A 14,495-nucleotide genomic window follows, 5' to 3' on the forward strand; every position below is an offset into this window, starting at 1 on the left:
CACACACACACACACACACACAGTCTTGAGTCATATACCACTTCTCTCCACATAGGCTAATCTCACACATCACAATTCTCACATTTCCTCTCGCTCTGATAGGTACAGCTCACTCACACACACTTTTACCCACAAGCTCTCTCCACCACACACATTGGTACACACCCTCTCTCCTCTCTCTCTCTTTTCTCCCTCCCAGTCATACACATTCTCTCTCTCCCTCAGTCCTCATCTGCACCTCAGCAGAATAACATGTTGCCTCGTCGCAGCTACAGTGCCGAGCGGTAAGCAGAGGCTCCCTGCTCTCTCTCTGACCAAACAGAAAGACCAAACAAGAAGGAGGAGCAAGAGGAAGGGAGCTGAGGTCTCATCTTTCCTCTTCAGCGTCCGACCACTTTCTTTGAGAGGAAGAACAGGAGGTGGAGGAGAAGGAGGAAGATCCGTTTTCACACTGTCCTGACTCAGTTTGTCACCTCAAGCTGAAGGAGCGGCAGAGGATGCAAAGGAAACCGGAGGAGCTGAAAAGTTGGCTCCCTTTCACTCAGCTGTCCATCCATCCCACACAGCTGACCAAACTTTTCTAAGCGAAGAGGAGGAGGAGGTGGAGAGAGAAGGGGAGTGAAAGCTTCCCTCACCCTCGCTCACTTTTGTGAGCTCGTGTTTTGGTCAGTAAGAAAGCAGGACCGTCCTTCCAGAGGCAGCTACCCATGTGGCAGGAGGCTCTGTGGACCCGCGGACGCTACCTGCTGGAGAAGAGCGATGGCGGCGAGGGTGCCGAGGGGCCCGAGAGCCTGGGAGACGGGTGCCCGGGGTTCCAGGGTGAGGTGTGCGTGGAGGGCGAGAAGCCCCAGGACTGGCTGTACGAGTCCTACTACAGAATGAGCCAGCAGCATCCGCTGATCGTGTTCCTGCTGCTGATTGTCATGGGAACCTGCCTCGCACTGCTGGCAGTGTTCTTTGCTTCAGGACTGGTGAGTGACTGTGTGTGTGTGTGTGTGTGTGTGTGTGTGTGTGTGTGTGTGCAGAGGTAAGTGTTTAAACAGGTTTTTAGAGGTGTGAGTAAGTTTATCCATCAAGAAACAAGTTTCATCTTAAATATAAATGCAGCACATCAGTGCCAATAAAGAGGAACTGTTATCACTGTTGTGCATTTCACAACATTTTCACAATAGTAACAAACTTAATCTCTGACGTTTTGTCACATTTACATGTTTTCCTCTGTTGTCATCAGAAATCACTTCTTCTGAGTTTTTAGAATAAATAGAACAAGACACTGGTAGTTAAAGGAACAGTTCAACATTTTGTTAGAGTTAGATAAAAAGATGGATACCACTCTCATGTCTGTTCAAACATTATGAAGTTGGAGCTGGCAGCCAGTTAGCTTAGCATAAAAACTGGAAGCAAGGGGAAACAGCTAGCCTGGCTCTGTCTGAACTGAAATCAGCTTAGGAGTTCTTCTAAAGCTCATTACTGAACATGCTTTACTGGGGGTTATGTGCCAGACTATTCTTTAGGCTATTTGTTTCCCTCTGTTTCCAGTCTTTATGCTAAGCTAAGCTAACTGGCTGCTGGCTCCAGCTACATACTGTATTTATTGTACAGGCAAAAAGATCAAGAAAGCGTGTTTCCCAACTATTCCTTTGACATGAGCTGCAATAACCAGCACAGATGTAATGTAAAAAGGAATGTTTTGAATTAAATATGGCACCTTAAAAAATTCTAGTCACTTTAAATTTTGTTTTTGGGTATCCACCCTAAACCATCCTTCTTTGCCTCATTCCACTCGTGTTTCTCTCTGGTAGGAGTGATGACCAGAGTTGCAGCCATAGAGCAAGACCAGAGTTACATTTATTTCTATAGTGAAGCATAAAAAACATTTCATTACAGCAACACAAAAGAGTTTGCATTGCTACAAGCTATGTCAGATAGAAGCCTTCATGTTAGGACCACAGAGGCGTCTTAGAATAAAAGAAGAGTTCTGGTTTCAGCACAAGACTGAATGAGACAGGGAGGCCCATGTGCATGTGTATGAATATGTGTGACAACATAAGAGGCCGTGAAGCGGCACTTTAGATTGCAACGCCGAGTTTGCAGAGTGGATCAAGAGCGGGATGAGAGTGTAGTTCGCAGCTGTGTGGGTGTTGCTGCTTTTGTCAAGTGAAAAGTGCTGTTTTGGCCACAAACACTCAAACACAAACACAAGCTATTGTTTCTCAAGTGCTGCTTTTGTGTTTTTATGAAATCGCCATACAAAAGGAAGCCCACTCATTGCTGTGGTTGTTGTTTCAAAATGATTGTTTTGCTGCTATATGTTCAGGGCGATCTCTAGACACTGCTTTTCCGTGTGTGTGTGTGTGTGTGTGTGTGTGTGTGTGTGTGTGTGTCATGTGCTCTCAAACTAGCGCCTGGAGGCAAACATTCAGTCAGACATTGGGATCAAGCCCTCTTAACAAATTTATTAGACCACCACCCAGTGTAAGGTGGTTGCCACCGCTGCCCTAAATGAACAGTATTGCTGATATATAAAATATTTGATGTTTCTGTAATGGTTAATCCACCAGTATGTGCAAGCCAAGCTCTTTAATCAAAATGATATCTTTAATGCTAAAATATAATTATTGTTGTTATCCATGAATTCTCAAATTAACTGTCTTATAAAAAAGCAGAAAAAAATAGTAAAGCAGAAAAAATTGTTTTGTGGTTGCAAGAATGCAAGCTGTTATCAGGGCCAAAGGAGGTCATACAAAATATTAAGATATTTGGTTAATATATGTGAATAAGGACTATTTAGTTGTTCCAGTTTGTTATTTGCCTAATAAATAACAATACAATTTTTAGTTTGAAACAAGTTTTTGACAGATTTCTAAAATATTTGTGTTTTCTCATTTTTATGACAGGTGGTCTAATAAATTTGTTAAGCACTGTATATATATATATATATATATATATATATATATATATATATATATATATATATATATATATATACAGCATCACTGTTCACTGTTGCTGGTTGACATGTAAACCAACACGAAGCAAAACGAGTTCATGGACCATCCAGTGTATTTTGGAATCAGTTTAACACTGAATAGTGAAGGAAAATAAGCTTTCTTTTAGCTTTTGGAGGCAGTTGATGGCTGTTTTTTACAAATATTTTGGGGGGATTTCCATTTTTCTTGTATTGGGGGGCGAGACCCCGGCCCCTGATGCGATGACTTACTTGCTGGGGGCTGTGTCTTAAGTCACGTTACATTCAATCCAACTCAATAACACGGGCGTCCCCTGGGGGAGAACCTTCACCGATTCGATTCCTTTACTTCTATTTAAGTCAAATCAATAGATGTTATTACCCCAGCCGGTCAATTTCTCCAGGTTGTCCTCTCCTCCTGGGTAAGTCAAGTATACAGCGACTTGTGTGTTCACGGGTTAAATTACAATCTCCCCTAATAACTTCCCATCATCCACAATGTCGATCGAAATCATTCTTCTTCTTTTTTTGTCTTCCAATGTGTTGCTATTAAATGACAGACAGTCCAGTCTGTACTCATGGAGCGGTTGTTCAGTGAGGCATGTGTATTTATTACTGCTGGACAAAGAAGAATGGCAGGAATAAATAGAGGGTAGGTTTGGGGCTGGGCGGTGGAGGGAGGGGAGGATGTTGTTGTAAGTGTTCTGGCTTTATCAGTGAGCCAGCAGAAACCCAACCAAAGCAGCACTAATGCTCCCAAAATGACTCTTATCTTTGTCCTCAGATCAGGGCTGGAGTGGATGAATGTGGTGGTTTTTAGACATAGACTTCTCCACCCATACTGTACAGAATGTGTTTGTGTGTGTGTATGTGCTTGTGTGTGTTGGTATGTACATGTGTATGCTTGCACGTGTGTTCATGTTTGTGACTGTATGTGTGTGTGTGTGTGTGTGTGTGTGTGTGTGTGTTGTTTGGGTGTGTTTGTCTGAGGAAGTCTCTCATTTCCGTCTTAGGCTTATCTGCAATTTTTAGAGAAAATAATTCTTGTTCTTTCTTGTTGCCTAGAAGTTGTATTGATTGTAATGCGCGTAGGTATGTGTGTGTGTGTGTGGGTGTGTGTGTGTGTGTGTGGCCAAACGTGTGTGAGTCTGTACAGAACCAGCAATTACATGGCAATATTTTAACGTAATGACATTTAAATCACCATTTGACAGTTTAATAGAGATCAATATTATATCTGCTAATGGAACATTGGAAATCAATGAATTGGACAAAAGAGCTCCCATTATCTTCCTGACTTAGGTGATTGATTACACTGTGCTTTTAATGACCATAACGTTCATTTCAGTTCATGTTTTCTTTCCAGTTTTTGGACATATGCAACACACTTTTAGTCTTCGTATGTTAAGAATGTGTTGATATTATATTAATAGCATCTGTAAACACTGATTTGGTTCCACCTCGTTGACAGTTTGATAGATGCGGAGCAGTGAGAGGCCTGAGAGTGTTTTTGTAATGATGGATCACCAATGTATTACCGAGGGCAGGAAGGTGAGGGAATGAATGAGGTGAAATAGATGCTCACGCGTCACTGAGTGAGGTGTGGTCAGAGCTGCAGCACAACACGCAGATACAGGAGTGCAGAAACGTTGAGTTGAATTGTCAAAGTATTCCATTTTTAGATAAATCTGAAAATAAATGTGTCGGTTCTTTTAACAAACAAATCCAGTTATTTTACTTGCTGGGTAATATTTCTTTTTAGGTAAAGAGCATGGTTTGTGTTAAAGTGAGTACTCCGTTAAGGTTGGGGTTCTTTTGTTACAATAATAAACACTTGGTTAAGGTTACGGAACGATTGTGGTCATGCTTAATGGTCGGTTGGAAATGTGAAATGAACGGCAGTCTCCTGTGTTAAAGTCTTAGGTTTTGTTTGGCCCATCTATCCACCCGACCTCCTCCCCACGCAGACATTGTTGCTCTCTAACGTCAGCGGACTTCCTCCAGTCCTGCTGTCATAATTATTACTGTAGGGCTGTCATTTAGACGTAAACATACTGTATATCGTTATGGGGCACTTGCTGAGATGACGCTCTGCTGATGCTGTGGTTCTTCTTGGGAGGACAGTCTCTGACTGAACTGACTTTGATGTGTAAAAGTGGTGGAGTGGCCCTTTAAAGTTGACTGAGAGGTGTGACTGTGATTTTAAATACAGGAGTAATTCCATTTGCTTTGCATTATTTAGTGCTGATTAGCCCTTTAAGCCTTCAAGCTAACATTCAGATTCCCTTCAAACTCTTACTATTAATAGAATACCCACTTCCTCAGTTACAGTTTCACTAGTGCCATATTACCATTTTCCTGTGGTCTATCTTCACATGTATATATTTCATTATTTAGACTGTGGGAATCTTTGCTTGTACGAGTGCGTTTCAAACTGGTTTGATCCACTCAGCAGCGACGGCCCTCTGCTGTGCCCTTTGGCATCTTTTTGCCCGATTATGAAATGACAATTTCTTCACCCCATACTGATGAAGTCCTCCCCTGGGGTGCTGTGACGAATGGATGTAGGATCACGCAGCTGAAGTACCAAAATCTCTCAAGATCTCTTCAGTAACAATAACCTCAATACATGATGAACGAGGGCTGTATTTTGAAATATTACGTATTGAAATGTGTTGGGTGTAAATCCACCAGGACACTATTGACTCAAATAGTCCAACGGATATTCATAAGCATTGGAAGTATCTCAAACTTCTCCTTTCATGACAATAGATCCTCTGTAAAAGTGATTAGGACTTCACATAAGCTACCAATTAAGCTTGTCATCAAACTTGTTTTAATAATTCACATCATAATCTTTTGGGTCAAATGCTGGATGCTCTGCAACCTTTGGCCTGTTTCAGCAGGGTGTGTTAACGTTCCTCTACACGGCAAATGGAGCACTCGAGGAAAGATTTGTTGATTATTGATGATTTTCATAACCAAGCTGAGAGCAGATTGAAGAAATCTGCCACGAGTGCCGCTTCATCAGGCAGGATAAATATTAAACAGGCACCAAAACCTGGGAAGTGCATACACTATCATGATTTCAACACAAGCCTCTGTACCACCTCTCCCCTTCTCCTCACTTTCTGACATAATGTGTTTGGTGTGTTTGTGTCATTTCACTGCTGAATAATTAGATTTCTGCATCTCACTGTCTCTTTCTGCTGCTGCTGCTGCTGCTGCTGCTGCTATGTCTCTCTGGTCCCCCTTTTTCCTCCCAGTATAATAGCTGGATAAGCCAGACTGGGCTAAAAAAGGAAATAATTGTTCTGGATGACAATGCAGTATATTATGGCAGGCAGGCACAACTCCCTCCCTCTATGCCATGTCGAGGGAAATGGCTTTAAATGGCTTCAAAAGGGTTTTAACAGGATTAGATGGCCTACAATCAGAAATGTGCAAAGTGCAGATGCTTCTTTTTTTTTCTTACCGCAAATAAGTGAAAACACTGAAGTGGCGAGAGAGAGCGGCTTTCTCCCTCCCTAACCTGTGTGTGCATGGTTGTATGTGAGCATAACCTGTATTTAATGCCAAAGGAAGGGTCCCTCTCGTGTTTGAGATTGCAGTCTTGCTTACGTCCTCATTGGGATTCAATCTGCACTCCGGGCTGACTGTATGGCTGGCGTGGCGTCAGCAGCCAGATCTCACGGGATCTCTTTGCCAGACCCTGACTCATACTACCTATGCTGCATCGTGCTGCTGCACTAATACACAGCAAAACACTCTGTTCCTGCATTTGCTCTGGCCAAATAGCTTCTGCTATACTCAACAAGCAGCTCAAGTCAATAAACTGTCGAATCAGCCACAAATTCAAGGTTGAGTCTGTGGCGCCTTTTCATTTTGTTACGTAAAAGCTGCTCCGGGGGAATTGCATGTTAAGAGAATCAAACACATTTCTATGCCCACACTGATGTTCATTTTACTGTAAAATCTGTGACATCTAATCACACAGTGGCTTGCTAATTTAACATTTACAGCTGCTGGACCTGTCAGTGCAATCATGACTTTGGAATAACTTCAAATAGTTTACGTGGGTGTCGGGTAGGATCAAGTCTGTGAGAGTGGGCTCAGTGTGCGGAAGCTCTCAGTCCTCTCTTTGAGCAAATGATGGTGATTTTGCTGCTGTTCCATAATTTACACAGCCTGAAGAGGGCAAAAGGACGTAGAGAGTATTTTACGCTTACCCTGACCACATTTGCGTGTGCATGTTTGTGGGATGTGTTTGTGAGTGATGGGATTTTTATCTATTATTGTCTATTATTTATCATTTATATAATTTATTGTATAAAGTATATTTTATTATAAATCAGAAGAGTTTCTTTCACCACAGAATGTACACTTAGAAATATGCTTAGGACACACACATGCAGAGGTTACGGGCAGGTCAAAAGGATGGAAGTGTTCGGGATGACGACATTAAGGGGAACTGAAAGGTGCTGCAGTCTCCTCCTGTTAATAATTCATCACAAAGACACAGATGAATCTAACTTTCCTGAATCTTAACAGATAACTGCACAAACATTGGTTCATAATGTCTCCGTACTGAGAACAATTTCATTCACCCACGAACCACCCATCCCACCATGAAAGTTTGCTGAGAATATTAGTGAAGTCATTGTGAGAATGATGGACATACACTTTAAGCTGTAAAAAAGTTTTAAAGAGTCATTTTGTCTCATATGAAGTCATTTTTCTTGAAACAAATGAAAAATTCTGACAGCTATGCGAGAACGCTTGCACTTGATTTGGAAGTTTCAAAGAAAAAGAATCAGTGTCTTCACAAGGCATAATGGCAACAAGATATGAGGAACTCTTTGAAGAAAACTGCCTTCTAAGGATCAAACTACTGCCAAATTTGTCCCTTTTGTAAAATAACTGAGCTGTTAGGGTGGACAGTTTTTGTTGTGTACATCCTCCTAAACTAGATGTTGCAATCTCAGACCACTTCTGCATATTTCTTAATATGACCTGGCTCCCTAAGCATGGCAATGCAGTCAAACCCGTAAGTTAGCCTTTTTGTCCATGAAAATGCAATAGGTGTATTTATCAGTCAGTATGCTGACATGGAGCGCCCCACCCCTGGCAACATGCGACGCCATGGTGGATAACTTCAGCTGTGTTCTTGGTCAAATTATTGACAGCATTGCACCCATAAAAACCAAAAAGGTATCTATAACACCAAAAGCTCCTTGGAGAAATGGGGTAAGAATAAAAATGCTAAAGAGAGCCTGTTGGAAGGCTGAGCGTACGTGGCGGAAGACCAAGCTGCTGGTTCACCTCGACATCAAAATGCACTTAAGAGCTATAACAAATACACAAAGCTTTCTAGACATTCCTACATTTGTCAGATAATGCGTGGTGACCAAAACTATGCTCAATTTCTGTTCTCCACTACTGACAAACTGCTAAACCCAACAAAATCAATTCCTGCTTCGCTTCTCACGCCAATGAAACATCAAGAATTTGACACCTTCCTCGTGGAAGAAGTCTCTGATATTAGAACAAATCTAACAATTTCACAGACTAATGGATCTGGCCTGTCTCTGCCGCTACATCATCATACCACCGTGGGCACAGTGCATCATTTTTCACCTCCTATCTCTAATGATCTAGAAGAGGTGATATGGCAGCTAAACCTGCTCCCTTGACCCAGTTCCCACAAAACCTTTCAAACGTGTATTGTGCTGTCTGTCACATATTGAATGTTGTAAATAGTTCTTTACAATTAGGAGTGTTCCCCTCTTCCCTCAAGCATGCTATTATTACACCATTACTGAAAAAGAACAACTTAGACCCATCTGTGGTGGGTACTACAAGTACTAAGTAGTAACTACAGGCCAATCTCCAACATCCCTTTTCTAAGTAAAATACTACAAAGGCTTAGGTCTACAAACAGCTGCATAGTTACCTATTGCTCCACAATCTGCATGTAACTATTGCTCCACAATCTCTTGTCTCTTGACAACTTTAAAACTGGCAATTTTAACATTTGTTGTGGGGTCCCTCAAGGCTCAGTTCTAGGCGCATTACTGTTCAGTCTATATATGCAGCCACTTGGTTCCATCATACAGAAGCACAACGTATATATTCATAAGCTGATGATACACAATTGTATATTTCACTTTCACATGACCTCAGCTCTATAAATGACCTTGTCAACTATCAGATTAGACACTGGACGGCCCTAAATCTTCTGCAGTTAAACAAAGACAAGACTGAGATCCTTGTTTAGGCACTAGAGGTCAGAGACAGGAGATCCACTCTGATCTCGCTGTCTCTGAAACCCAGTGAGCAGCTTAGAAATCTAGGTTTTATCCTGGATTCACAAGCCATGTTACAAGTATAAGTAGGACAGCATTATACCACCTAAAAAATATTTCCAAAGTTAAATCCATGTGGTCTCAGTGAGACACTGAAAAACTGATTCATCCATTCAGCTCATTCAAAATGCTGCAGCCAGAGTACTCAAGTACTCTCTTGGACAAGAAAAACTGAACATACTCCTATACTCCTATACTCTTCACTGGCTTTCCTACAAAATACAGAATTGATTTCAAAATGTTGCTCACTGTTTACAGATCACTCATGGTCTAGCTCCTAAATACGTCTCTGACCTGCTCACTGATTACAAACCCTCCAGGTCTCTCAGATCATCACATCTGGTCTCCACAACTGTGCCGTCTTTTAAAAGCAATCTTGAGACCTACTTGTTCTCTCAGGCCTATGGCTAGCTAGTGCCTTCATCTCTCTGTCTGTCTGTCTCTCTCTCTCTTTGGGTATGTATGGTATGTTTATGTTGGCGGGTGGGCAGGGGATGAATAATTTCTAATTTAAATATGTCTTCATGTCTTTTATTTTGTTCATATTTGTTGTGTGTGAAGCACGTTGTGCCTACATGTATGAAATGTGCTATATAAATAGATTTGATTTGACTTCAACTGTAATGTTAACTGTAGAGGATGAGGAGGTGGGTGAGGGAGGTCTGGTCGGAGTCAGAGAGTGTGTATATTTTTGTGTGTTGACAGCTTCTAAATGCTGACTTTGACAGTGTGAGTACAGAAGTGATGCTGTAGCACATTCTCTGGGCTCAGACTGTCTGTCTGCCGATCTGTGGGCCGTCTGTTCATCTGTTTGTGTGTGCGTGTTTCCCATGTTGCGCCTCTATCTTTGTGAGGACTGAATGTCTCCTAGGACACAAAAATAAGGAGAATTCTCCTGAAGTGTGTACATTTTTAAGTTATTTGTTTTGTTGGGTTTAAGGTTAAAGGAAAGTTAGGGGTTAAACTGATCTGTAATAAGTATTTAAAGCATATCCAGAACTCATCCATGTGCCTTTGGTAGATCTTTCTTTGGTCCTCCATGCTAACATTGTAGCATTATTTAGAGTACATGACTCTTTAGAGTGATGCATGTTACAAATCTCCTCAGTGGACGGTCCCCACTTGTATATTAATACAGACTGTATATGTGTGAGTGGCCTATGAATATGCAAACAGGGATATACTGCAAGTCAGTGTTCAACTCCACCAAACTCACCTGAAACTGTACAAACCAGTAATTCTTTGTCTCTCTCTCCAGAATACAGACGACCACTTGACGTTCTTGATCACGGTTCCCGCTGCTCTCTTCCTCTTCCTGTCCATCTTCATCCTTGTCTGCATTGAGTCGGTCTTCAAGCGGATGCTCCGTCTCTTCTCTCTCCTTATATGGGCCTGTCTGGTCACCATGGGTTACCTGTTCATGTTCTCAGGAGGGATACTCAGCCCCTGGGACCAGGTAGATAAATCTGTGTGTTTGTTTTATATGTGTGTGTATCTGGATGTGTGTGTCTAAAAGGACGCACTTACCCACTGTATATATACAATATATAAACACAGAATTTTTGGTTGCACATGTGTGAGTCTGCAATCAATTTGGTTGACTGTTTGCTAAGCTCCACCCCCCTTAGCCCTTAGTTACTGTTGCTACGCCTGTCGAGTTTACTGTTCTTCGAATATCATCGAAATTCGTAGTAATTTCTGAAACAATGGGTCCGTGATATCAGACAGAGGGAGACAAAAGCAGGCTTCTCATTTCTACATCTGTCCGTCAGTTTATGTGATTGTATAAACATGCAGGATTGTGTGTGTGTGTGTATGTGTGTGTGTGTGTGTGTGAGCGCAGAATTAATTCCACGTGTGACAAATGTTAATGAGGCCTGATGAGAGCTGGAGGTGAGCAGATCAGCAGACAGACACATTAGTTTTCAGTGCCAGACTCCTTCTCTCTCTCTATCTCAGAAATCCTATTTTCTCATGCTACCGCCCTGTCTCCCCCTATTCATCAAATCCCATTTTTCTCTCCCCAGCTTCTCCACCTGCCTCCTCCTCTCCTGTTAAACCCCCTCTACCCACCCCACCATGTCCAAATTTCCTCTCTCCCTTTTTTACTCCCCTTCCCTCCTTCCCTCCTTCCTCTGGGGTGGAGATATTTTTATCATCAGACACCTGTGAGAGCATAATCATTCTGCATTATTAATCACTCTATTCTGCTCCCATGACAAAGAAAGAAAGAAAGAAAGAAAGAAAGAAAGAAAGAAAGAAAGAAACTTGTTGGGGAGCAGAAACCTGGTGAAAAGAGAACAGCTGGAATTGCAGCCCGCTCTCAGTGGGTTGGATTGATTGTGATTACTGAGAGAACAGCATGTCTGATGGAGCACACAGAGCTAATAACAGTGAAGGTCTGAAGAGAGGAGAGCCGAGAGATGAAGAGAGAAGCTGTGCTCTGCTCGGTCATTCACTTTCAACTCCTCCACCCCACCCCAAACATGCTCGCCTGCTCGCCCTCTTTCTGTACACACTAAAGAAATATCTTGTCCACATACAGTACAAGCCATGTCTGCCACCATCTAGCTGCATGATCCCGTTAGTCTGGGCTTTATTCGATTCCTCTGAAGGCCGCGGCTCTTTCCAGAAGGCAGATTGAACATGGCTGCCACACCTGGCACCCCAGAATCAAGACGCAGCCACACTGACCTGTGTGTGAGCGAGTGTACGTACATGTGTGTTGGCACATACTTGCAAGAGACGAGGGCGCTCGTAAATGCTGAAGTGAGCAAAGAGCAAAACATTTTCGATGTGGGTATTCAAGCGTGCGTCTGTGTGTGTCTGCGTTTGGGGGCAAGTGAGCGTGTGCTGCATTTGTCTGAAACTCAGAGAAGGGGTCGTGCGCTTGCAACAAGAAGGGGGGGGGCGGGGGGGGAGTAATCGAAGAAGCCGAGGAGAGATGATGGCTGCAGTTCCCATCTGGAGGTGTTTGAGGGCGTATTAGGATTCAGGCCGGAGTGCTGTGGAGATGGAGTGTTTTCTGGCTGCCTGCGTGGCAGACAGAAGCAGGTGACGCACCTGAAATTGGACTGCCATTCTCGATTCCCGCAGCCACCCAAACAGACTGGACGTCACACAGTCCGACTGCCCTCTGTCCTACGTTGTTTTTCAGGGGTGGGAGTTCAGGGTTAGGAGTTGAAGGTTATGGCAAAATGTACAGGACCTTCAAAACACCACATCTGCTCCGACGTTAGCATCCTTCCCTATGTTGGTTCCCCTGGCAACAGAAAGTCTAAGCCTACACAAAACACCTCTCTCTCTCTCTCTCTCTCTCTATGTGAAACTCTGTCTGCCAAACAATCACTTATATCCAATGTTCTTTGCTTGATAGAAAACTATATGTCAGTGGCAGGGCTAATAATACCTTTGTAACCCGGTCACTTCAAATAATGTTTATAATGCTGATGTCATAAACACTGTGAGTAGCATGTGAAGAGCACCTGCTCAAAGGAAGCAAGAGACTTTCATGAAAGTATTTCAATGAATGTCTTTTTATAAATTGTATATGTATAATAACATGACACATTGGGGTCCAAGCAAGATCAGTTTCTGTCAAAGTCTGATTCACTCCAAGCTGTCACTCTCAGTAGATTCCTGTTTGCAGACCGACTCTCTGAACCTAAAAGACACAGGAAATAAACAGACAGGCAGGAAGGTCAGAGTTCATCTGGTGTCCCAATTGGAACTGTGACCCTTTGGCGGCTGGTCGGCAACCACAGCCACCATAACAGGAAGGGGTGGACTGACAACAGGGGAAGTGGACAGGGACGAAGCAGAAGGTTAAGGCACAAGGTATCAATGAGCAACACAGTAGGAAACACACATCTACACGCCTGCACAACACACAGGATCATGCACACACACACACACACACGTCCACAGTCAGAGCAGATGGGAGGTCACAGTAAGAGGCTTTGATGGAAACCTGGAAAGAGACAGGACTGATTACAGTAAACAAGCAGGAAACTCCTTCTAAATGTTTTCCACAGTAAAGTTCGACAGTCTTGTTCTTATTCCAATATGTAAGGAAATATTTGAGCAGTCATTTTATCATACTTCAGTATTTTTGTGGTGCTCTGATGTGTTGGATTTTGTTTTCAAAGCAGTTCATCACAGGATTTTCTTTTTTTTTTTTGGCCATGCTGAGCGAGCAGCCCACTCATCTCTAATCATTTATCATAGGATCAGCAGTTTATCGCTGGATCTTTTTGTGAAGAAGAGTGGGCAGCCCATTTAACTCTTATAACTGTATTCTGCATTTAGACAAAAAGCAGACTAAGAGGGAAGATGCAGAACATAAATCTCTGGTGAGATTCAATCGCGGGCATTTTTGTGTTTGCTGTGGTTATTATTTGGCACTACTGCACTACTTGTATGATCGCGCATCCCATCAGCCCAGAATTGGTTGACCTATGATGCTAAATTAGGTAACGTGAGGGAAAACAAATTATGTAATGCTCTCTGTTCACTTAGATTAATAAAGTTAGAGCTACACAGTTGAAAGAAAATGTGAAAATGTTTCAAAACATCAGGAGCTTTGAACAGATCTGGTTTATTTCAGACAAATTTGCTCCTTTTTTTGTCTCCCGGTTTCCCATTTCCAGGTGTCCTTCTTCCTGTTCATCGTGTTTGTCGTCTACACCATGCTGCCCTTCTCCATGAGATGGGCCATTATTGCCAGCGTCATCACCTGCTTCTCGCACACAGTCACCCTCAGCGTCTGTCTGGCCTCCACCGCCACAGAACTGGAACCTCTAGTCTGGCAGGTAAGACAGATGATTGTTCATGTTGAATCTCAAACTTTTGAACATGCAGATCAATGCAGGACTGTTGAAATCTACAATTTGCACAACACTTCCTGCTTCTATGGCAGATGTAGCCGAGGTGAGTCTGCTGTGAGCTTCCCGTTTTGGTTTTCTAAAGGCCTGAATGATTGCTTCACTGCACTATTAGCTGCGGCACAGGGTTAGTTTCCTAAACTGAAATTGGTAAGGCTGTTCCATGCACGATTAAGAATGATGAGGTACGACATTTTAATAAGGTCTGGGTTGTAAAACAGTGAACCTATCCTGTATCATCGTGACACAGCACATTCAGCACATCCAGAGTCAAATGAA

The 14,495-nt window shown here is 42.7% G+C and overlaps 1 protein-coding gene across 1 annotated transcript in view; it reads left to right on the forward strand.

The window, feature by feature from the left end:
* The first annotated feature begins 707 nt into the window (after positions 1–707).
* Positions 708–14,495, forward strand: part of adcy2b (adenylate cyclase 2b (brain)) — a 42,988-nt gene continuing 29,200 nt past the window's right edge. The window contains exons 1-3 of the mRNA XM_070922342.1: positions 708–971; positions 10,592–10,789; positions 13,983–14,144. Coding sequence (XP_070778443.1) covers positions 708–971; positions 10,592–10,789; positions 13,983–14,144 — 624 coding nt within the window. The remainder of the gene's footprint in view (positions 972–10,591; positions 10,790–13,982; positions 14,145–14,495) is intronic.

The sequence above is a fragment of the Enoplosus armatus genome, chromosome 16 (assembly GCF_043641665.1).
Source record: "Enoplosus armatus isolate fEnoArm2 chromosome 16, fEnoArm2.hap1, whole genome shotgun sequence".
NCBI classification, from domain to species: Eukaryota; Metazoa; Chordata; class Actinopteri; order Centrarchiformes; family Enoplosidae; genus Enoplosus; species Enoplosus armatus.